This window comes from Platalea leucorodia (genome assembly GCF_965183815.1).
Source record: "Platalea leucorodia genome assembly, chromosome: 5".
Classification (NCBI taxonomy): domain Eukaryota; kingdom Metazoa; phylum Chordata; class Aves; order Pelecaniformes; family Threskiornithidae; genus Platalea; species Platalea leucorodia.
The window spans coordinates 91,856,830-91,881,707 of record NC_138827.1 but is presented as its reverse complement, the minus strand read 5'-3'; the positions used below and the strand labels follow the sequence as shown (position 1 = coordinate 91,881,707).

At 52.5% G+C, this 24,878-nt stretch overlaps 1 protein-coding gene across 1 annotated transcript; it reads left to right on the top strand.

Annotated features, from left to right (window-relative positions):
* The first annotated feature begins 354 nt into the window (after positions 1 to 354).
* STEAP3 (STEAP3 metalloreductase) lies at positions 355 to 23,444 on the top strand. Its single transcript, XM_082314157.1, has 5 exons — positions 355 to 441; positions 12,258 to 12,741; positions 13,204 to 13,731; positions 15,325 to 15,489; positions 22,898 to 23,444. Exons 2-5 carry the CDS (start codon positions 12,259 to 12,261, stop codon positions 23,186 to 23,188), a joined length of 1,467 nt encoding a protein of 488 aa, XP_082170283.1. The 5' UTR covers positions 355 to 441; position 12,258; the 3' UTR covers positions 23,189 to 23,444.
* The last annotated feature ends 1,434 nt before the right edge of the window (positions 23,445 to 24,878 follow it).

The following is a 24,878-nucleotide window of genomic DNA, read 5'->3' as shown; positions in this document are numbered from 1 at the left end:
GTAATGGATACCGTGCCCGCTGCAGCCCCGGCAGCGATGCCCTCCCGTCCGTGCGGGTTTAACCCCGGGCATGGCAGTGCCACCCGGGCGGGGAGCGGGGCTGCCGGTGGGGCCAGGGCTGGAGGGCTCCTGCACCCTCACCCCTGGGCCGGGCAGCGCTGGGCCATGCGGTGAGCCTGGCTGGGCAGAGCCGGGCCGGGCCGGGCCACGCCGTGCCGTGCCGAGCCGGGCCGGGCCGTGCCGTGCCGGGCCACGCCGTACCGTGCCGAGCCGGGCCACGCCGTGCCGTGCCGTGCCGCGCCGAGCCGAGCGGCGCGGATGCCGGGCGGCCGCCGGCGGGCACATGGGCAGGAGGGCGGAGCCCGCGGCCTGACATCACCGCCGGGCTCTCCGCTACCGGACGGCTCCGCTCGCCCTCCCGCCGCCCGGCGCCGCGCAGAGGTGAGCACCGCGGGGGGGACGGCCACGGCCGCGGCGGGATTCGCCCTTGCGGGGACGGCGCGGAGCGGCGCGGCTGCCCCACGACCGGGGCCCGGCGGCGGCGGGGCTCGAACCGGCAGCCCCGGGGCCGCGCCGGGCGTGCGGCGCGGGGCTCGGCTCGGCTCGGCTCGGCTCGGCTCGGCTCGGCTCGGCTCGGCTCGGCGGCGCCGCCGGGGGTGCCCCCGTGGAGCGCTCGGTCCCGGAGCCCCGTCCCGCCGGCACCCCCCGGGGCTCGGGCAGGGGGGTCCGGGCCGGCCGCGGCAGCGGCCCCCAGGGCGGTCTCGGCCGTGGCCGCCTCGGTGCGAGTCTCGGGTTTGGGGCTGGGGCCAGGTCCCGGCCAGAAATTTCCGAGGGGGCCGGCGTGTCCCGGATCCGGGTGATCACCGGGAAAAGGCCGGTGGGATGCTGGTCCCGGCGGGGCTGCGGTGAGGGGGCTCTGCTGGCAGCCCTTTCCCTGCCTGACAGGTCCGTGCGGGTGCGGGAAAGCCCCTGGCACCGGGCACAGCCCCGCCCGCAGCCGGTTTTGCTGTTGCAAGTAGACCGGTGGTGCCCGGTGGGGTGGCAAGGTGTAGATGGATGCCCCAGTCGGGCCGTGTCCCTCGGAGAGCAGCTTCCCCTTAGCTTTTACTTTTTCATTCTCAGCTCGCCAAATGCTTTGAGGAGATCGAGTGGCTTCTTCCAGCTAGGAAGAAATCAGCACCGAGATATAAAAAAATCTTGGGAAAAATCTTGGCCAGGGCCCACGGTCCCTCAGAGGCGAGCAGGGAGCGGATGTATAGTTTCTATACTGATGCAGGGGCTTATAAGAGGTACACAGGTTGGATGCTCTATGGGGAGGACTTCAGCATTTGGTCTGTGTCGGAGTGACGAAGGATGAAAGCTGTGAAGGAATCGGCGAGGTGACTTTGTAGTAGGACCATCGCATAGGTGATGTGACCTGGGGTGGGACTGTCCCTGTCCCGTGACCTTGGCTGGGGGTAACCTCTGCCCGGTGGGGTGCGTGGGGCTGTGACCGCCCCTTTGCTGAACAACGGGGAGCTTGGGGGAGCGTTGGTGCTCGTAACGCCTGCACCCCGCTGAGCCGAGCGTAGGATGGACGGGTACTGAGGACCCCAGATCATTTCCTTCAGTATATTCTGAATAAAACCATAGCACAGAAAAATGCTCCCATGGGCTGAGAAGATGGAGGACTAATAAGATTTAAATACTATATCAAGCTTAAGTTTTCTCCTCTTTTAAAATCACATTTGCTATGAAACAAATGTACAATAATACAAGATCCCATAGTCACTGCACGTATTTGATTTCCTCCATAATTGTAAAGAAGAAAATGTTGATGACTCAACAAGTCTCTGTATAAAAAAAACCACACCAAACCCCAGGAAAACATGCTTTTTGAAAGCATAATAATTTTTTTGTTTGTTTGCTTTGCTTTTTATTTTTGTTTTTGGTTTGTTTTGCTTTTTATTGTCAGGAACTATGCTTTGACTGTGACCTTGTAACATCACACCCAGAAATAGAAGCAGGTTTAGATTCAGGGGAAACACATTTTTTCCGACGGTGGGAGAAGTAGGCCAGCCATGCCGGCTGTCTCGAGAGGTGGGGAAGGCACTGGCAGCTGTGGTAAGAGATGTCACATACTAAGAATTAAAACCCACCAATTTGCTATCTATGTTTACCATCACTGATTAGAGTTAGCTTTTGGTCAAACCCACCATGGGGGCAAATGCTAATTACTTCCAAATTTTAAGTTACTGCTTCTTCATCGGGTAGTTTTCCCTGCAGCCCTACAGTGGATTAAGCAGTTTCCCATCTTCATCTAAGTTTAAGTGAAATGCAGCTTAACTGAAAGGATAAAACATTTTGAAAGCATGTCAGTGACGTGGGAGCTTACACCCCATTTCCAAAAGCCCTTAGGTACTTCAGGGCCTAAATCACTTGAACATTTTGAAAATTTTGCCCAGGGTTTAAGGAACTGAGACGGAAATTCCTCCCATCCTTTTTCCAGGTTCTCAGATTTTCAGTGAGTCTCTCTAAAGCCTTGATTGTGTAAACACTTGCTCATGCATTTCCATTTAGTTCATATGAATACACCGCTGTAGTCTTTGGAAAAAAAGTCCTAAGAGCTCCCCACGGACTGTAGGCTTCAAGAATCAGGGTCTGTAGATAACGTGTCCACCACGAAAGTATGCTGATGCCAACTACTGTTCATGTGCAAGCTCTAGTAGATACCAACATGCATCGCTTCAGGTACTTAGAATAAATTAACTTCTCACTGCAAGGGTGTCCTTGCCAAAGGTGGGTGCAGGAGGCAGCGCTCCAGCAGAGCTGGCTTTAAAAAAGACCATCAAAGATGGCTTTAAAGACCATCAAAGAAGGATCCCAGATGGACAGAACCGACCAGGCAGGCAGCATCAGTCCCCTCTGCAGCAGCCAGTGTAGCTTGGCACAGGATGGCTCTCCTGAGCGGTGGTGAAATACGTGGTATTTGTACTTGTCCAGCACCCGCGGGTCTCGCTAAGTCCTTGGGGTCCTTGGGGGAAGGCATGTTGTTCACACTCACACGTGCACACGTGCACACACATGCACCAGACTTCCTTCACCCTGGAGAAGGTAACCCTGAGCTGGAAGCTTCTGCCGCTGCTTTATACAGAGGTCTTCTCCTTCCCAGATACCTTTCCTGCCCATCACAGCTTCTCAGCACAGCAGCTATGTCTGTGGCATGCCTTGAACATGCCCCTGGGAAGATAGTGTGCTCAGGCAAGGCAAGTGCTACATCCACAAGGCAGCAGGATCACCATAGTCATCGTCCTTCCGTGGTCCTTTGCTGGTGAAGCCACCTGCTGCCTTCTCTTGCTTTTCCTCCAGCTCCTCCCAAAGCCACGTTTCTGCCGGACACAGGGACACAGCCAGGGGCAGGAATGGGAAAGCAGGGTGCTGTGGGTCCCAGCATCTCGGGGCAGTGAGCTGACTTTCAGTGGAGAGCATCTCTCCCACCCATCTGCCTCCCCAGACAGGGCCACCTGGTCAGCCGGTCCCATTTACCCCATCTCTCCCAGTAGCTTCCCAGGAGCTGCTGGGAAAGGCAGATGAGGCAGAGGGTGGCCCTACGCCAGCTTCATTGCCTTTCCTGGGCAGAGCACCCCGTTTTCACGGCTGTGCGTATTCAGGGCTGGCTCAGAGCTACCTCCGTGCACTGTGTGCCCTGCCTGTGCTCCGAGGGAGGAAAGCAAGAGATCAGCAGGAGCCGGGCTGACCCCATGCCGTCGGTTGTGTCTTCCCTCCACCTCAACCTGCCTCCCGGGCATCTTCTCCTGATGTGTGGTCCTGTGCATCCTCTGAGTCACTGTGAGAGGTAAAATCAGAAAGGCGAGGAAGTGCTGATCTTGGAGACCCTTCTAACAGGCACTGCAGCGCGCAAATAGCCAATCCAAATATTTTCATGCGCACGCAGCACAATTCCTCTGTGTCTTTATTGGAAAGAAATAAAGAGGTTTTAAACAGCCGGAGCCTGCCAGCTCCCTGCAGTGACTGCTGAAGTCAGGTCTCACCATCTCCGAAGCCCTCGAGCTCCCAGCAGAAGGGCACACGCTGCCCGGAGAGGAGCAGAAGAGATTTTCCCCAGCTGGGTTCAGGCAGGAGCACCTCCTCCCATCGTGTCTGGCCACAGCATGTTATTAGATCTACCTGAGAAGTTTCCAGCACCCGGGATTTTGGCTGCTTTCCCGCTCTCCCTGCACCTCAGGGAGGGGAATGCTCAGAAATGGGTGAGTCTCTGAGATAGTCATTAACCTGGTAAGAGCAGCAAGTGAATTAAGACCCTAAAAGAAAGCAAGAGAAGCCACATAAGACTTAAGTACAGCACCTGAAGTTGTTGTAAACCACCCCTTTATGTCACTTAAGAACTGTGAGATGGTAAGCAGGGAAAATAACTTTCTCATTCAGAGTCACATCAGTCAGATAAAGTCCTGTGTGCTATGTCAGCATCAGCACTGCTCTACCAAAACCCCGTCGTGCTTCAAGTCTGTGCTCTCCACAGTCTTACCATGAAACCTCTGGGCTTCCCAGACTTTCAGATTCCCATTTTATGAAGTTTTATTACAGGGCAGGTTCTTCTCGGGCCTCTCATGACTCTATTGACACAGCAGGCACAGGCAGCAAGATCATTTTGTGGAAGAGCAGAGGAAGCTCTTCAGGCAAGGACTTTGCTGCAGAGGAGTGGTAACTGCAAAGGGAGGCCCCTTGCCTTTGGAGAAAAATTCGGGAGAGTTTGGGGCTACCTATGATGGAACCTGTTGGTAACTGTGCTTAAAAGTACATGGTTTTGATGAAGAGGGCAAGCCAAAAGTTTCTTTTCCAGTTCCATATTGTAGGCGGGTGATTTTTCTGGTCAGCATTAATGTTGCCCATTTAACCTTGGGAAAGGAAATTGTCCCTGCAAAGTGACCACAGGCTGATGTAATTCTATAGGAAAACTGTAGCCAAAATGTCTGAGCTTGTAGGGAAAAAAGAGACTATTTGTCCCGGTGGGAAATTCTAGTAGCCCTTTCTCCTCTGCTTTCCACTGCTTTGAAAGATGTTTTTGAATTTTGGTCACGGTGAAGAACATCCCGTGGTCAGGGACATGCCTTTGGCTTCACTGCTGGCTTCCAAAACCAACATCCTCAATATTTATCAATGTTTAAACCAGAGGGTATATGGAGTGGGGAGGGTCAGTGCCTATCAGCCCGTGTTTTCACTAGTGGGTGATGGAGTCGGGAGGCACGTACTGAATTTGCAGGTGACACTGAGCTGGGAGGGATTGGAAATGTTTTAGAGGAGGAGAGACTAAGAATTAAAGTTTGTGGCAAATGGGAGAAATGGTCTAAAAAAACAGGGCACATGTTATGTCCTGTGTGGTAGGACTCACTGACCGCATGGACACCGGGTGAGCGACCGGCCAGGCAGCGGCTGCGGGGAGCCAGAGGACGGGGTGATGGGCACCGTGATCCATGAGTCAACAGCGTCACGCAATTGTGCAAAAGCAAACAGCATGCTAGGATGAAGAAAGAGAAGTGGCACATAGGGGAAGTGGTGTCTCTGCTCCGGCCGGTGCATTTTAGGGGCTTGATTGGAAAATGCAGTTCTGGGCATCCTCCAAGAAAAATGAGAGCAAGGGAGAGAGGCTGAGTTGTCGGACACTCAGCAAATAGCAGCTCTGAAGAAAGAGTTGGGTTTCACTCGAGCAGGAAAAGCTGAAGGGAGACGTGACACCCGTTTGCAAAATGCAGAATGTGTCTGCGGAGAAGGAGGGGTCAAATCATTTGCTGTGTCCTTTGGGGCTAAGGGAGGAAGCCGTGAGGTTAATTGGAGAGATAGAGGGGAGAAAGCTGTGCTCTGCAGGAGCAGTTTTAACAGATAAACACCTGATAAATGAGCTAATCAGATAAACACCAGCCCTGGGCACCTGTGAATGCAAAGTGCAGTGGGGTGGAGAGCTGGAGAGCGGTGGCAGGGGGACATGCAGCAACCCTGGGAGTCCGTGGCAGATCTGGAGTCACAGCAAACCCAGGAGCCCACAGCAGGTTTGGGGTCACAGCAACCCCGTGGGTCCCATGGCCAGGTCTGTCCCCACCATATCGCAGGGGACAGCCTCAGCACCCATCTCCCCCAGGGCAGGTCCCTGTCCCACCTCCCCACCCCGGCGTTATGGGTGCTGGGTGAACAGCCCCCCGTTCCCATCAGCGCTCCCTGCCCCGTGTGCCCCATGGGCAAAGGGGCCGAAGGACGGTGGTGGGGGAAGCCCGGCTCCCAGCATTTCCTCATTCTCATGGCCTGGCTGGCGTCCCGGGTAGGTTTGCAACATGGCATTTCTGGCTGAAGTAACACCGACGGGTGATTTATTCCCTTTGCCAGTTCCTGGTTTGCGCTGTTGAGGAGTTAACTCTGCTCTGGAAGGAGAGAGGGAAAGAGGCAGCAAGCCTGGTTTCGCCCCCCCTCCTTCCCTTGCCTGCAGAGCAGAGGGGTTATTTCCAGTCAGCCTGGGCAGAACTGAAAGGTCTCTTGAAATATGCATCAGAGCTGGGGATAAAGCAGCTTTGGATAAGCCCTTTTCTTACTTAAATCTGTTCCAGACCCAGCAGGTACGTGGTACTCGCTGTGCTCCTTGGAGGGACGCTCCGGGTGTGGGAAAGAGACTTAAATGTTTTATTTTCCCTGGAAACAAAATGGCTGTAGCCAAAAAGTGAGTATTTCTGCTCACAGCAAGACCTGAGTGGTGACTTCAGGCGCTGAATGCTCCTCTCCAGCTGGAGCTTCTTGAGGGTTAACGCAGCAGGAGATGCAGGCGGCAGGACACTGAGCAGAGGGCTCTGCAAACAGAAGCTGTAGGGCTTCAGCTTCATGATTCAAAGGTCCCTCCATGCAGATTGAAAGTCCCCTGGGGGCAGAGATCACCCCTGTCCCTCCGGGGTGTGTGTTTGTGGGACCATGCTCCATGGAGCTGGGTGCCAGCCGTGGCCGGCGGAGCCCAAAGGGACAGTCCTGGTGCAGAAAGCAGGACGTTCCTCTGCAATGACTTGACCAGGGGCTCTGCTGCATCATTTGATTCCTCCTGTGGTTTGCTGGCCTTTCAACCCATGTGCTCAGTAGGGGATGTAGATAATAATCATGTGTTTTATCTCAAATAATCCCCAATGCAGAAGCTGAAGCACAGAGGAGGCTGTGTGATGACTTGCACTGGGTTGAATCCGCAGCTACTCGAGACTCAGTTGTGGTCAGTCTGAACAAAACCTGACCTCAGGGGAAGACACAAAAGTGGTTGTTTTAGCCAAGGTACCGCAGGCTCAGGCTCTGTACATGAGGCTGAGCTCGGAGATGAGCTTTTGTGCAAACAGGAACCAGTTTGGTTGCATTACTTGGAGTTGCTTCTGAGATTGCTGCCCTGTTCTTCAGCACAGTTTGACTCAGTGATATGTTTAAGACACCGCTTTTTTTATTAGAGTTATTGTAAAACTAAGTTGTCTTTTATCTGATAAATCTGCATACCAAGACCCAGTGAAATGGGTCTTGATTTTTTTGGCCAGAACTGGTGAAGCCTGTGTCTTGCCACCACAGGTCCATCCTTCTTCAGGGTTTGCAACTCAAACACGGCCAGACGGCGAGTTCCGGGAACCAGCTAGGCTATCCTCCTGTACCAGAGGAAATGAAAGGGGCCCAAAAAGAAGGTCTCGTTGTTAAAGACTTGGTCAAGGATATCAGGGTCTTCCCAGGCAAACTCGCTGGAGTCCCGTTATCGTTAGTATCTTGGTCCCCCATGTCTGTTGAAAGAGGATAACGACTGAGCCGGCTCCCCGTTAGCGGTGGGGAATTCTGCTTGGCAGATTGACTCTGCTGTGAGCCCAGAGACACCTGGGCAGGCTCCTGCAGCCTGGCTCCGTCCAGAGCGGCTGTCCTGCTGCAAAACCTGAGCGAGGCTGCTCAGCGTGGGCGGGGAGGCAGAAGAACCTTGTTTGCCTGGCACTGAGCCTAAGCTAACAGCCTCTGCCAAGCCTCAGGTGCAAAATACATTGAATTATCCGTGTTTTTCTTCTGTGAGAGCCCCTCCCTCCCTCTGCCTGGGCAACAGAGATTTGACTGCTTCGTTTCACCCAGCTTTTGTCTGTCTGATCTCATTCTTTGGGGCAGGAGTGGCCTTCTGGCCAGTTTTGGTAGGGTGCCTAGCAGAGCAGAGCTCCCCATCTTGCTCGTTGCCCATCACTGCTATTGTCCTGCAAATAATAGCAGTAATTGCAATGCAGTCATCAAACTGCACACAGGAACAGGCGTGATAGAGCTGGACATAGCATCCCCGTGCAGTGATATAAGGGTGTCGTTAATAGTCTAGCTGAAGGGCAGCTTTACATTGTTTTAGATATTTTAATTATGGAACTGCTTCCCGGTTAGGATTGAAGCTAATTTCCTTCCACTGGGCTGTGCTTTAAATCATCTTGTAGCTTCCTCGGTAAGAAACTGATCTCCTTGAATTGCACATGCCATAACTCAGCAGGCGTAGAGCTTCCTAGGTAGGTAAGATCAATAAATGAGGTTTATCTAAGGCTGCAGCATGCTGAAGATGTGTCCAAGCACCACGGTATTCACTCTTGGCCTCCTCTGCCTCCGAGTGACTCCGCAGCATCCTGGCCACGGTGCTTTGCGCTAATTTTGGGTGGGTTGACCTTGCCATGAAGAATTAGCTTTGGGAGGGAGACTTTTAAGCAGGTAACACATTGTTCATAGGTGCAGAAAAAGCAGCGTGAACATGGTAAGTCAGCGGAGGCAGCGGGAGAGGGGGGGTCTGTGTGCTCCAGAGAGATACAGAAGTGAAAAAACTGTTGCCTAATCAGGCACTTCATTTCCAGGCATCTGTTAGGCAGAGACCACGGTGTTTGTCTTGGTGAAATGTGTTTACAGTGAAAGAGGGATTTTCTCCTCCTTCCTTGGGAGGATTTCGGTGTGTGGCAGTGATGGCAGTGCCACCCGCGGTGGCAGACAGCAGCTGGCGGCGGGGACCAAGCTGCCCTCCCACCACGGGCTGTGCAGCAGGGATGGGTCCTGCTCCAAAGCCCCAGCAGCCAAAGTATGACACAAATAATCACACCAAAATCCACAGAAAACATTTTGAGGCTTCTTACTTTTTAACTATCCTGCTGACTTCAAAGGCCATTTAATGCTATCATCCTTTTTAATCAAAATAACTGGAGACAGCAAAGCTGTTTATCTCCAAATATTGCCAACATCTCTCTACATGCTCAGTGGCAGTTACAGGACGGAGAAAACACACTACAAGAAAATTTGCTTGCAGCAAAATTCGCGTCCCCGTGGGAGCACGGAGAGAGCTTTTGAGGTGCTTTAGGCTGATTACAAAATGAGTCTGCGGGTAACAACCGCTTTGTCACCCTGAATGTTGATTTCTCTCCCCTTGGTCGAGAGCCAGAGACGTGTCTCTATTTTGGGATAACATTTTGTTAGTACAGGTGGTGGAAAAGGAGGGGAAGGGTAGGAAAGAAAGCTGGTTAGGCTGAACAATAGTGTTGGCCCAAGAACAAATAGTTCTGGCCACGAATAAATTTAGGTGGAGCAAGAAGGTTTCTAAAAAGTAAAGCAGTGAGCTTTTGATCAAGCGCTTGATAGGAAGGAGCCATAAAAAAAACAACACGACAGCTTTTCAGATAGAGCTGCTTTACTTTATGTTAGGGGTTTTGCAGCACGGCTGGTTGTGGATGAAGAGGACTGGTCCGTATTGCTCTCCAGCGTTCCCATTGACCTGAGCTCCACTTGCGAGGTTGCTCTTCACCACGAGAAATCCCAGGCATTCCCTTCTCCCTACTCACCGATGTGTTTCTTTTCCAAGCTGACAGCCCTTGTTATCGCTCTCAATCTTTCCCTGTGGCCCCCTTCTAGTTTTATTCCCTCTTTTTTTGCAGGGGAGTGTGCAGAACTGCACTGTGCAGTTCAGCGTATGGATTTATACAGTGGTATAGTAGTGGTTTCTGTGTTGTTTTGTATGCCTTTCCCACCAATTCCTGGATGAAACATCCTAGTGAGTGTGATATACATGGAATATAGCTAAGGCAGGGGTGTGTGCACAGGCAGCAGCCTGGGTTACCCCAGCTGACACAGCCAGCATCACCAAATCAGCCTGGCAGCACACAAACCCTTCTGCAGGTGTGGAACAGAAGCAGAAACCTTCAGAATGAAGTATGAGTAATTCTGAGTTTAACAGGACTCTCTTACTCACCTAGAGCATGAGAGAAAGTTTACGTGATATGTGGGGAGCAGAGGAAAGGTGTTTAATTAAAGGGGAGAAGTCATCACGCCTTTCTTTGGCACCTGTTTTCTCCTGAGAGCACTTCTTCCATGAACACGCACCTTTGGTCGCTGGGACAGGGGGTGCTTGGTGAGAGGCAAGGAGAGCAGACAGACCTCTGCCATAGTAACGGTATTGTCACCATAGCCATGATTTTTTGTATCCAGAACAGTGAATTATAGTTTTGAGCTCCATCTGCTGAAGGTGCTTTGTAGGCTTTCCAGGAGGAGCAGGACTGAGAGATCGTGGTTGCTTTGTGAGAGATCTTCTCCCCGAGTAACTCAGGCTGTCTTTGATGTGTGCCTGCCAGGGAGCACCGAGCTGGTACTTTCAGAGTACTGTGACCTGCAGATCTTTTTTCCTGAGTGGTTTTAACAAATTTACAGCTCATTAAAGTATACGTATAGTTAGGGGGGGTTATGCCCATGGGCAGCTGTTGCCATGTGTCAGTAGTGAATTTTGGTGCTCAGGCACTTTGAATGAGGAGATCCTTCTGCAGATTCTTCTCAATAAAGATTGACTGTCCTAAACGATCATCACCCACAAGCTCCATCTTCTCGGTATTCACTCCCTTTCCCAGATCACTTATGAGCATGTTGAAGAACACAGATTCCTCAGGGAAATCCCTTGATAACTTCTTCCCATTATGAAAATTATTTATTTCTTCTTACCCTTTGTTTCCCGTTGGTAACTATTCATGCAGAAGTGCCCTTCCCCTTTGCACCACTACTGCTCCAATCCCAGAAAAGCCTTGGGTGAAGGACGTTTCCAAAAGCCTATGAAAAACAGCCTGTGCCAGGGACCAGGTCACCCCATCAGAGTGGCCACCTTCACTTTGAAAGACCTTGACTAGCTATAAGGCAACACTGTACTCTACCAAAACCAGGTTGTCGCGGTCCCTGATATATCCTGAGTTTGTTAATTATGGTCTTTATCATAATCTCTACCAGTGTCCCCAATACAAAAGCCAGATGTCCTGGTGTGTAAGTTCCCTGGGCTACCTCCTGAGCCCTTTAAAAATCTGCTCCTAAGGAATTTGCCATTCTTTAAGGGCAAATTTGCCAATCCTTAAGCCGGGAGGCAGATTTGAGCCACCGGTGGCACAGCCCATCAGCAGCCTGGCAGTTCCCTGCCTGAGTTTCATCTGTCCTCCAGGGCTGGCTGGTGTGCTGCCCGCGAATTTATTGATCTGCTTAAAACCTCTCCGTGGCCTCAATATCTAATCTGTTACGGAGAGCAGAGTGTTACAGGGCAAAATTCATTAACGTTTGTAAAGCTCATCAAGATCTTTCATGAGCAAATCCCATCATGTTTTAATATATTTTTTTTAAATGTCACAAGTAAGTTTTCATTACTCATTGAAGAGCTGAAGCAAACAGTGCTTGCCAGACCCAGATATTGGAAGAGGCAAAGGCTGCAACTCTCTTCGTTTACCACTTTTAGGACACTTTCATTTCAGCTTAAACTCCCTGCCTCGATTCTGTTCCTTCAGATCAGAAGCCACCCCCCCAGCTCTCCCAAATGTGGGCTCAGGGATCCCCATGGACCCCTGGACTTTTCAGAAGACGCCAGCTGGCTCCATGGGGCTCTGAGAGTTGCCGGTCCTGGTCACTGTTAGGATTGCACTGGCAGCATGAGATGCCAGCATGAAGAACAGCAAAGGATGGATGAGTGCAGCCGCAGGTGTTGGATCGCACAAACACGGGAAACCTTCCTAAAACCCTTCGCCTCCAACCCAGTGTTGTGTTTTGTCCCCCTCCGATGGTGCTTGTACATTACTGCACACTTGCTGGTGGGTTTGGCAGACGGGTCCTGGGCTACTGGGACCAAAACCACGTGCCCTTCTGTTCAAGTGGCCTAACTGGCATTTTTCCCCATGACCGCAGATGTGGTCTGGGTCTCTGCAAGAGCTTCATAACGAACTTGCATTTCCCCTTGTTTTTCTTGCCAGGATGTCTGGAGGAGACATGGCCAAACCCCTCCTGGGCCATCGGAGCACGGATGGTGACCCCAGCATCACGCCTGCGGCCGGCCGCACCATCGGGGTGCTGGGGAGCGGGGACTTTGCGCGGTCGTTGGCCATCCGCCTGGTGTGCTCCGGCTTCAAGGTGGTGGTCGGCAGCCGCAACCCGAAGCGCAAAGCCGGCCTCTTCCCTTCTGCAGCAGAAGTCACCTTCCAGGCTGACGCAGTGAAGAAGACGGATGTCATTTTTGTGGCGGTTTTCAGAGAACATTACTCCACCCTCTGTGACCTGGCTGATGTGCTGGCGGGCAAGATCCTGGTGGACGTTAGTAACAACACCGAGATCAACCATCACAAGGAATCCAACGCTGAGTACTTGGCTTCCCTGTTCCCAGCCTGCACCGTGGTCAAGGGGTTTAACGTGGTTTCTGCGTGGACGCTGCAGTCAGGTGCCAGGGATGGAAATAAGCAGGTATTGTTTTCTTCTAAGAAGGGCCAAATCCCAACTGCTTCAGCAGCTGAGGGCTGGCAGCGTCAGCAAATGGCCTGAGGCTCCAGGAAAAGGGGTCTGAGTGCTGGCTGTGGCATCCAGAGACCACCCCATAGCTTCTGCATTTGTTCGCTCAGAAATGAAGTACCCCCACTTCATGCTTTCTAGTCTTTGGAGCCTCTGCCTAAGTGAAAAGTAGTATTTTATGGTCTGTTTATCTAAACACAGCCAGTAAAACAAACTGGTGGTGCACACATGAAAGGAAACCTGTCCAGGAGAGAGGTCTCTGGCAGCCATGGTAAATCCCCATCAGAAAGTCTGCCAGGAAGCATGATGCTCGGTGGAATAACGTAGGCTTCCTTTAGCACAGCATCCCTCCTGACGCACTCGTTCCCAGCAGCCTGATCTCTCTTTGCCCTGTGTGTATCTTTGTGTTTGTTGCAGGTTCTGATTTGCTCAAATAACCAAGAAGCCAAGCGCATTGTAGCAGAAATTGCTCAAGTCATGGGATTCACCCCTGTGGACATGGGCTGCATGTCATCAGCCTGTGAGATCGAGAACATTCCCCTGCGCCTCTTGCCAGCCTGGAAAATCCCCATCTTTTTGGCTCTAGGGCTCTTTCTTTGCTTCTTCACTTACAACCTGATCCGGCAGGTCATCCACCCTTACATCAGGGAGCAGAAGAACAAGTTGTACAAGATCCCCATCGAGGTGGTCAACACAACGCTGCCGTGTGTGGCCTACGTCATGCTGTCTCTCGTCTACCTGCCCGGGGTGCTGGCAGCCTGCTCGCAGCTCTACTACGGCACCAAATACAGGCGCTTTCCAGATTGGCTCGACCAGTGGCTCCAGCACCGAAAGCAAATTGGTCTCCTCAGCTTCTTCTGCGCGGCTTTGCATGCCGTGTACAGCCTCTGTCTGCCCATGCGCCGCTCCCACCGCTACCAGTTAATCGAGATGGCCGTCAAGCAGGTAACGTGGGTACTCTTCAGCTCAGCCCCTGTAGTAATCTTCCACACACATCCAGATGTTGGGTAGCAGGCTTAATTACTTGGCCTTTGCATTCACTTTACCAAGCATGTGTGGGACAGTGGGAAGAAGCTGTTACCTCTATGAGCACTTTTTCCACGAGGCAATCGCACACCACGTACCGGGCACGCACCCGTCCGCACTGAGGACCAGCCATCTTAGCAGGGTATTGCCCGCGCATTTACGGCCAGGGCTAGGATCAACCCCTCCGTGCCACTGCTCCCGAGAAGCACAGACAAGCCTTTGAAACCAGCCTCGCCCAGCACCTCAGACTGGGGCAGAGGCAGGAAAAATGCCAGGAGAGGAGAAATCCAGTGGTGGAGGGAGCAGAGCTGCCCTCAACTTTTCTCTCTAGATTTTGGGAGATCCCTGTTTGCTCGCACGGATGTTCACAGTAGGTGCTGGCTGGAGTGACCAAGCCATAACCTGGGCGTTGTTTTGTAGGAGCTGTGTCCTCATCACAGGGTGCCCCCAGGAGTTTAACAAAATGATGATGGTGAAGAACTGGTCATAGTCTAAGAGAACGAGGAAATGGAAAAGGACCTTATTGCCTTATTGAGACTCTCGGCAATGTTTATCCAGTGTGAGATTGCTATCTTCTTCAGGCAATTCAGCCAGCTCTGTTACCTGGCAATGCCATGGGAAAATGTGATTCTGCCCTTCTCCTGCCCCTGGCTCCTTGCTGCTCCACCCTGCTCCCTCCTGGGGTGGCACAAGCTTTGTGCAGCTGAGCGGGTAAACCTGACCAAGGAGTTGCCCCATAACCAGTCTGCTTTCTGCGCTGGGATATTTGCCTGAGTGTTTCCAAATGCTTGTCCCAACAGAGAGGAGGGAAGGGGCCGTGGGGGCAGCGGGGAGCAGGACGGCTGCTTTCGGCAGCAGTGCCTGTTCAGAGCATCCATCAAACAACATCCCCAGCCTCTCGGCTCCAGCCTTGAGCAGGTCCTTCTCAATTGCCGCAGTCGCACATTAATCTTGGGCAAGCATCCTCTGTTCATTTCCCCTCTACCTCCTGTTTTCTGGCAACATCTTTGTTTAGTAAATTAAACCCATTTAATGGGCTGAAGAGGACGGTTTTAAATGTTGCTCTTTGCCATGCAGCATAAAACCCATCTTCCCTTCCATTAGCATGAACAATTTCCCCCCTAAATGCACTTAAAACAAAGGTTATTAGGAGACTACTGCATATTCAAGCATCTGTATTTGTTTTCATGGCTTTAAACTGACTTCTCATTCTAATTATCTTTCCAAATGTGACTTTGGGGCTTGCTGCTGTGGTTACGGGCCGTGGGAGCTGAGAGCACTCAGCAGTGCTTCCCAGCAGGCTTCAGATCTGGTCTAGCTTGGCCAAACGGCGGTGGGATAAGAGAGCATTTTCACACCTCCCAAAACGCAGGGGCAGATAGCGCTGGAGGTGTGAATAGGACCCAGTGTTCATCCAGGAAACCTGCTTCCAAAACCAAAATGAATACAGATAAAGTTCAGTTCCTCTGTTCCTAAGCGCTCCGTTTTAACAAACCTTCATTGTCATGCCAGGCTGTGGAGAAGAAGATGAATATCTGGGTAGAGGAGGAAGTCTGGAGGATGGAGATTTATATCTCTGTTGGAATAATTGCCCTGGGCTTGCTGTCGTTACTTGCCATCACTTCACTTCCATCCATCGCAAACTCTCTCAACTGGAGGGAATTCAGTTTCATTCAGGTAAAGTTGACATTTGCCAATGCCAGAGAGTGATTTTGCAGTCAGAGCCAGGGCCTCACGCAGACCATGGAGGGTAGAGGTTGACCTGCCATCCCAGCACGTCCCTGCTCCGGCACGGCCACCGCAAGCTGCACCCTGGTGTCAGGGGCAAACCCTGCCACTCCGCACCTCCCCGTGTGTGCTGGAGCCGTGGAGCTCCCCCCCCGGGAGGTGACACCGAGCAGCGATGGCGGGGCAGCGGGATGCGGTGTGTCCCATGGGGCCGTGGGGATGGCGGGGCAGCGGGATGTGGTGTGTCCCAGGGGGCCGCAGCGATGGCGGGGCAGCGGGATGTGGTGTGTCCCGGGGGACCGTGGGAATGGCGGGGCAGCGGGATGCGGTGTGTCCCGGGGGGGCCGTGGGGATGGCAGGGCAGCAGGATGCGATGTGTCCCGTGGGGCCGCGGCGATGGCGGGGCAGCGGGATGCGGTGTGTCCCAGGGGGCTGCGGCAATGGCGGGGCAGTGGGATGCGATGTGTCCTGGGGGGCCATGGGGATGGCGGGGCAGCGGGATGCGGTGCGTCCCGGGGGGCCATGGGGATGGCAGGGCAGCGGGATGCGGTGTGTCCCGTGGGGCCATGGGGATGGCGGGGCAGCGGGATGCGGTGTGTCCCGGGGGGCTGCGGCAATGGCGGGGCAGTGGGATGCGGTCTGTCCTGGGGGGCTGCGGCAATGGCGGGGCAGTGGGATGCGATGTGTCCTGGGGGGCCATGGGGATGGTGGGGCAGCGGGATGCAATGTGTGCCGGGGGGCCATGGGGATGGCGGGGCAGCGGGATGCGGTGTGTCCCTGGGGGCCGTGGGGATGGCAGGGCAGCGGGATGCGGTGTGTCCCGGGGGGCTGCGGCAATGGCGGGGCAGTGGGATGCGGTCTGTCCTGGGGGGCTGCGGCAATGGTGGGGCAGCGGGATGCGATGTGTCCTGGGGGGCCATGGGGATGGCGGGGCAGCAGGATGCGGTGTGTCCCGGGGGCCGCAGTGATGGCGGGGCAGCGGGATGCGGTGTGTCCCGGGGGGCTGCGGCAATGGCGGGGCAGCGGGATGCGGTGTGTCCCGGGGGGCCATGGGGGTGGCAGGGCAGCGGGATGCGGTGTGTCCCGGGGGGCCATGGGGGTGGCAGGGCAGCGGGATGCGGTGTGTCCCGGGGGGCTGCGGCGATGGCGGGGCAGCGGGATGCGGTGTGTCCCGGGGGGCTGCAGCGATAGCGGGGCAGCGGGATGCGGTGTGTCCCGGGGGGGCCGCGCTGCTCTCAGGCAGAGCTTGCCTCGTCTGCGGAGGGTCCCACTGTCTGGGGGGAAAGGAAAATGTAATGTGTCATGGGCATCCACGTGAGGATTAGTGGCAGGCTTTGCAGGAGGGAGTCTTTAATGTCTTGGCTGAAGTTCTTTCTCACCCTGCATTTAGCAGCATTACTTAGAGATCCTGAGAAAAAAACAGCCTGGGCTTTGCCTGCAGGCTTTTGCCCTGCAGAGTCCTCCTTTCCCCCTCTGTGCCCGTGAGCAGCACTGCTGGTCACAGCTAAAAACCTCCCAAATTCACACAGGGCAGACAGGCAGAAAGCCTTGGGGTCATTTGGAGAGCTCAGGGTTGTTCCCTTCCGTGGGCAAGATCCCCCTTGGAGCCGGTCGCGTGTCAGTCACGCACAGCGTGTCGGCAGTGCTGCCGGGAGTTTGCACCAGGCTCGGGAGGGCGGGCAGGTAACCTGCCCTGGGGAGAGCTGGCCGTGGGACACAGATCTGCCCTTGCATTTCAGGGAGAGTGAGCTTCTGAAGAGACAACGGTTCGGAAAGCACCTGGGAGGACAGTGCAGGGAGAGGTCAGGTTTGGCAGAGCTTGCATGCACCCAAATATTCAATAGACAGGTTTGAAAAGACCTAGACTGGTGTATAAAGATGCCAGAGCTCAAGAAGCACAGAGAACTGGGTGTGGTTTCAATGAAAAGTCTATGTCCGATTCTAGAAGGTGAATTAGGAGCGCAGGGGTAATTTTTCTTTCTCCAAAGTCATTCAGTGGTTTAGGAGCCTTCGTCCCACTTGCAGCGATGTCCAGGCTCCCAAGGGCCAAATTCCAGCAGTGACGGGAGTCCACCACGTGGGACATTCACAAACCCCAAACTCGGGGGCTGCAGCGCTCTCGGGGATGTGCTTGGAGCCAGGCTTAGGGCTAACTAATGGCGACAGCAGGGCATGAACCTTCAAGTATTCCCCGCACATTAGCGCTCAATTTGAGGCCAAATTCCACTCACCATGTCACTGTCGTATCCCATAGTCCTAAACCCCCTTGTTACTTGTGTCTCCTACATCACTGCTGCTTAGCGTGCGCCAGGCTTCAAGTCCCGCTGCGGTGACCCGCGTGGCACCCCGACACGCGTGAGCCCCCGTGGGACCCCGTCCCCCCACACCTCCCCTGCGGAGCCTGCCCGCGCATCACGCCTAACCCTTCAGAAGGGTTCGGGGGTGCAGAGGTGAATGTCTATCATCCAGCCTCTCCTGCTGAAGCTCTTCAGCAGCATATAAATAATTCAATATTCATTAGAGCAGGAGTTTGAAGCCTGCTCCCCTGCTTCCCACACAAGTGCCCTGATCACCAAATGAGCAAGTCAGTTTGTCTTTTTTCCTCTCTTGCTAGTGAGTAATTATTTACACTGAGTAGAAGAGCCTCACCAGGAGAGCTCAACCCCAAGAGATCGTCCCTCGGGGAGAAGGGAGACTTGGTTTTAAACCTCTCTTTCAGATCGGACAACGGGAGCATATTAATTCTCTCCACCGTGTCCAGGGGAGGGCTGCAGCCGCTGGGGCATTGGATAAATTGATCCTGGCTTAGGCATCTCATAGCAGGAATCCCAAATGAAGGGAAGTATCTCCTTGCAGCCTGGAAGGAGGCTTTGTAACCTTTTCCTTTGGCTCCTCAGGCAGCCCAGCAGCTCTCCTGGAGGGTGCTGGCGGTGTGTCATGTAATATATACGTTGTCACGGCAGGCAATGCTGCCGCCTCCTGCCAGCGTGCATAACACGACTGTCGCATCTGCCCTGCGGGACCCCTTCCCGCGTCTTTCTAAGGGTAGGTCAGCGCTGGGACACGACACATACGCGATGATGTTCGGCTCCAAAATAGCTCTTGGCTGCCCCACGTGGGAACTGGCTGGCTTAGTTCGTGGAAAGATACTCACACCTATTTCTGTCCGCATGGGATAAAGCATCTCCAGCTGATCACATGCAGGAGAGGCACAGCTGGTATTGTGCCCCGCTGTGGAAATATCATGTAAAAAGAGCAGGTTACAGATCTCTTAGCATGTTAGCTTCTGTTTATTTTTTTTTTAAATGAGGACTCTTTTAAATTATTTACTCTTCAATAAGTTGGTGATACCTTCCTTGAGGAAATTAAGAGCACAGCTACTGCTCCCAGGCTCCAGAGGTTAACATTCATGCGGCGCAATGGGATCCTCCCTCAATTAATGCACAGCGGCGCAATGTAAATACAAGGGGTGAAGCGCGAGGCTGCAGAGGTTTGGGATGTCTGGCACTTGACCCTTTTACAGTGCATCAGAGGCATCGTGGTTTCCCATGCCTGGGAAAAGTGAAAGATAGGGAAAATGGGGAGCGCAGCTGCCCCGGCCGGGTGTCTCCCAGAAAATGCAGCAGTTTGTTGCCATCTGAGTTGAACCGGCTAGTGTGTTTGAGAGATGCTCAACCAAAAGCCACATCAGAGAGAGGGCTGGGGCTTGTTACAAATCCAGGAGCCACTTCAGTCCCCTCCTTACCCAGAGCTTCCCAAGTCTGACATTTTCCAGCAGCAGTGTGTGCACCTGTATTAGTGTCACGGGATACTGCCACGCTCTCAAAATACACATCTGTTGCCTGATGGGCTGAAAAATCACGTTTGGTGTGTTGCTAAGGCTTTAGGGAAAAAAAACAGTTCATTTTTATAGTAGTTCCTGCACATATACAAATTTCAATTAAATATAGTTAAATTGGATACACAGTTCCCCTATATGTCCAGTTTTGATTAACAGAAAATGTACAGGATCTAGACACTGGGTAACAGGAATGATTTGTATGTAATTCAACTTACAGGAGGCATTTTTAATGTTCCCCAGTGATTTACAAATCAACTCTAATTGGCTGAGAAGTAAAAATGCGTATGATTGCCTTCCCACCCTGAGAAGTCCTCCTGGAATTTGAAGGTTGAATTGACCTGGTTTCTTTCGTAGCTCGTGTATCGCAAGATAGAAAGCATCTGTCATCAGACCTTTTCTAACCCTCCCGTCGACGAAGCGCGAGGCAGAGCCGCTTCCGCGGAGCTAATGACTTCATGGGACCGACGGCAGCAGAAGTCAGAAACGTATTTGGGTCAGGAAGGGGCCGTTGGCTTTGGACGCTGCCCAGACATTTCTAAATGAGCCACATGCGACTGAATCACCTTCGCTGATGCATTACAGAGAGCCTCAGACACCAAGGAGATGGAGGAGATAGATACAAGAGTTAATACAGAATAGAAAATATATGCGAAGCCTGCATGTGAAGATACCATCTTCGTACAGCCGTCTTCCAGAGGGCTTTAACACCGCCTTACGTGGGTGGTGGTCCCATATTCCCCGTGCTGTGACAGTGCAAAAGAAACCCTTGCCACTGTTTAAAACAAAAAAAAAGAAAAGTTTCCTAGCCAGAAATGGCGTTGAGAGGATAAATGAGAGCAGAGCTTCAAAGCTCAGTGCAGTATCAGGGCTAAGCACGCTGCAAATCAGCCCCCGCGGGGTGCTCAGTAGCCTCTGCGCTGTAGTATACTGAGTACTAGTGAGCTGTACATACTGAGCCAAGCTGCGATCAGCCAAACTTTTGTCTTTTCATGCGCTTATAGATCAACCTGTACCCAGCTGACAGCTTGTCTGGTGGGTGCAGCCGCCGGACCCTGCTGACCACAGGTCCTACAGCCAGCTGATGGCATTGGGACCCCCCTGGGCACGCTGCTCTGCCCCAGCCCCCAGGCTCTCACCGGACAGCCCCTCGTTTGTGCTAGGAGCGGATCAGCCCATTGCTGCGGTCTGAGGAGCTGCCAGTGCCTGTTTCCAGCCGCGACCAGCTTATCCACGCAGTTTTTGCCAATTATTAGCTTTTTGGTTTCACGTGCCCCACTGTCTGCACGCAGAGGTGGGTCACTGAGCGCCAGTGATGGTTTGTCACCTTTTGTCCTACTAATTTCCACTCCTGCTCTCCCCCGGGTACCAGCAGCAGCTGAAAGAGGAACAAACTCATTATCTCCAGCCCTGACACCTCTGCCACGCATAGAGCCCCACTCGGGCTGGCTCCGAAATCACCCTCTGCCCAGGGCAGAAAGTGTCTGCTGCCCTTGGACATCACTCTGTCCCCTTTCCCCCACCCTGCTCTACATCTCTGCTCTGCCAGATGAGCCTCAAGCTGGTACTTCCAACCTTTTGACACCCAGGGATTTTATTGCCGGCTGGAGAGAATCTCAGAGTCGGTAAATGATGGATGAGCTATGGGTCAAGTCCCACTGTTAGGTTCAGCTGCGATCGTGGCATATTCCAGCAAACTCCTCCTTAATTTTCCAAGTGAAACCAATCCTGACCCTGTTTGGGTTTGCTGCTTGTTACCACTTTGGCTTAGGAATCGGACGTGGCTTTTGGTAAGACGGACAGCTGTCCCTGGACAACAGGATGGATGCGGGGATGCACGCAGGACTGAGGTTCAGCTCACAGGTCTGCTCCTGACTCCTGGCACGACCTTGAGTAATGCTCAACTGTAACACAGAGAGGAGAGTTCCCTAACTTGGCAGGGTGTTGTACGGGTGAAATCTTGGCAGGACTGGGTGACACCCACATGACTGCCCGATAGGCGCTGTAAAAGTGAAGTACCTAGATCTGGTAGCACGTTTCGGAGCTCTCCTCCCCTCCCCTGCCCAGTCCTCTCAGCTGCCTAAATGATTAGCTCTGAAGGTTAGAGGATCCTTGGTCTAGTTTGTTGGTAACAACATGGTACATTTTAAAAAGTTATCTGGGCTTTTGAATAGTTTCCCAACAACCAAAAATAGGAAGGGATGCTTTGAATTGAGTAGTTTTCTAGCTGAGATTATTTTTTCAAGAGAAAATGATGAGTCCTTCCTCCTGTCTTGCCCTGGTCCCTTATTTCCCTGCTGTGTCCTCTTTCCTGGACATACCTTCAGGAAGACCGTGTTTCTTGCTGATCTCTGACTAGCTGCACCAAGGCCAATATTTTGACTTGTAAAGGCTTCCGTCCCTAAGTTAGGGACATCAGCAGCAAAATTTTCCCTGTCTAGGCATCTTGAAATGCGGTTGTTATTGCAGGCCTAGACTGAGCATTTGAAGCAGGGCAGCAGAGCGGTATGCTGCACCCGTGCTTTTCTTTGACAATACAGCAGCAAAGGCTTGTACCCGAGATGCCTCTGGGAGTGAGCGGCCGGCTCCCGCCGAGTGCCAGCGGGCAGCGGGAGCTGGCAAGCTCGGGAGCCACCACCTCTGACGCTGGCAGGAAGCCACTGGCGAGGGGACCACGGCTTAAAACTCCTCTTGAGAGCAACCCTCAGAGGGAGCTGGAGATCTTCAGGCAAAATGTTGTCTCCGCGGGTGCTTGGGAGGGATGATCTCAGCTGAAAGTGGGGGAAGTTCTTGCCTGCAGAACGGGGGATGGGTTCTTGCTGCCTCCCTGAGTGGATAAAGGGCTCTCGACTCCCCATTTCAAGGACTTCATCCGTCATACAGCATGACGGTCTGGCTCACGAACCAACACAGATCTCTAGAACAGAGAGGGAAACCCTTCAGGGCTGTTGCTCACCTCAGACCAGAGCACTCCTCTCTCCACAATCTCATTTTCCTGTAGATGACAGCAGTTACCTGAAGGTGTCCTTGCTCTGTGCGAGGCTACAGCTTCCCCGACTTCTGACGGTGCCAACTGCTGGTCCAGAGCCACGATGCTGATGCTTCACCCCGCCGGCCAGCAGCCTCTCGCCAGCCACGGACCAGCAGGCAGCGGAGCTGGCAGCTGCGGCTCGGGAGGAGCATTTGTGAGCTGCCCGCGGTTACGTGCTCGGCAGGGGCTGGGGGCTGCTGCTTCGCACGGAGGCAGGAGCCCACCTCTCAGCCAAGTTGGCAGCATCTTCTGGGAAACTCCTGCTGAGTTTCTAATATCACACTTAACCTCTGATTAGAAAAAGAAAAATGCAGTCTGGCACGCTACCCGGGAAAGGTTTCCAGTAGCGTTTTGTTCTGTCCAAGAAACGCAGGAATACTCATTGCTTTCTCGGTGCTATGTACACTTACAGGATAGAATAAAAAAAATGGGAAAATAGACAGGCACGAGGTCCTCTGCTAACTGGCGTGTGTTCCTCTTCCTTTTAGTCCACCCTTGGATTTATTGCCTTGGTAATCAGCACTCTGCACACACTCACGTACGGATGGTCGAGGGCCTTCGATGAGAACCAGTACAAATTCTACCTGCCTCCGACCTACACCCTCACGCTGCTCGTCCCGTGCACTGTGATCCTAGCAAAAATCATCTTCAGTTTGCCCTGCATCCAGCACAGACTTCTGCGGATCAGGAGGGGCTGGGAGAAGGGGAGATACGTGAAGTTTGTTCTGCCCAGCACAACGGGGGAGTATTCAAGTGGGGAGACCTCTAGCAACGTCTAACAGAGCCCCGGCTGCGACAGAGGATTTCAAAGCCCTATCGACATTTCTATAAAGGTGTTTCTTTTTCTTAAATATATGTATGTTTTGGTATAATTGCATTGTGGATAAATAATAAAATTTGGTGACTTTAGAAAATGGATGACCATGAAACTAGTTGAGACAGTAGTAGTTAAATTATATTGCCGATATGCTAGGACAATTATTGCCTTAAAATGACTGTGAAAGCTGAGCAGGCAGCACTAATATACATGGGAAACGGATGGACTCTGTTAGTCAGATCAGTCACTTGAGGTGCTGGCTGGCCACCCCCCGGACCAGTACGTCTTGGTTGCTTCCCTAGCTGCTCTCATAAATTTCAATGCCTTTTTTTTTTTTTAAATATGAAGTAGCACAAATTTTCTGGGTTTTATGACAGCAAAGATATCCTGCCTCTTGAGTGTCTGGATCAGTCAAGGCAGTGAGGTTTAGAAAGATGAATTGCCTCTGGTTTTGGTCTCCTCAGTGAACTCTATGGACAAGTAAGAACAGCAATATCCATGTTACGTAGCGTCTGCAGATTTTACTAAAAGCATCCAAACCTGACAGCAAGTCCAAGTATCCCTGTTCTCTCAAATACAGAGAGCACTTCTGGTCCTGTAAGCTGTGCCTGGTGCACGTTTATAAGCTATGGAAATAAAGCACCTTTTCCAGCAGTATAGAAGCATTTGAAGAGAGAGGTGTCCCTAACATCACACGTCTGGTCTGCACTGCTGGCTCTGAGCTGACAGCTGCTGCATGTTCTCTGTTTTACTAAGCCAAAGTTTCAAGCAGTATTTGATGGAAATAGAGTGAAGATAATTATGGGAAAGACCTGCTGCTTCACAAAATTACATGGAGAAAACCAAGGCCTTCCAGCTGGCCTTCCATCAAATAACAGGGTGAAGCTTTTAGAAATCATTGGCACCTGAACATGCCCATTTATGCAGACAAAACAGCAGCTCTAAACCCATTGCTTTCACTAGCAATAGTAAGATCTTCGAACGGTCTTGCAAAGGGATCAGCAAGTCTTGACAACAACATGAAAATACAGCAGTTGTACATTTTGGGCACAGCCCTTCATTGCCTTGCACCATAAAAAGCCACTTGCTAGATCGTAAAGCACTTCTGACTTCACACCCGCTTTGGACAAAGTACAGGGCAATGAAGATTTCTGTCCTAATTTCATTTTCCAGCTGTCACTTTCTATCCCTTCAAGCTCTTGCCCTTTATCAGAATAATTCTTTAGGTTTTGGACATCCAAATCACCAAACGGAGAATGGACAACCATTCACAAAAGCTCATTTAAAAGCAAGCAATCGGGATGACACAAGAAGACTACCTCAGTAAGGTCAGATACAAGGAGATGGCTACAACAGCCTCACTTTCCTACAGTTAAGTAAAAGACTCCACTCAGTGTTCAGCATTGCTTTGAAAAACAGCTGTCAGCATCAAACGCGGTACGGTTTGTGGGACAAGAAAGTACTTGTTACTAGACCAGTTAATATCAGTGGGGGGGGGGAATGATCAACTTTGGGGCACATAAGCCCTTCTGCAAGCCAACATTGCTTCTGTAACCTGGATGACTTCTACACAGAGTACCTTAAGAATTCCCTGTTTAACCTCCAGTAACTACAGTGGGTAATATTCTCCAAATACTGCTCACGGTGCCGGT

Bases quoted from the DNA above. Each gene is read 5' to 3' on its own strand.
- STEAP3 (XM_082314157.1), top strand. From the start codon at position 12,259: ATGTCTGGAGGAGACATGGCCAAACCCCTCCTGGGCCATCGGAGCACG. The intron at 12,742-13,203 runs GTATTGTTTTCT...TGTTTGTTGCAG, and splicing joins CCAGGGATGGAAATAAGCAG to GTTCTGATTTGCTCAAATAA. The intron at 13,732-15,324 runs GTAACGTGGGTA...TTGTCATGCCAG, and splicing joins TCGAGATGGCCGTCAAGCAG to GCTGTGGAGAAGAAGATGAA.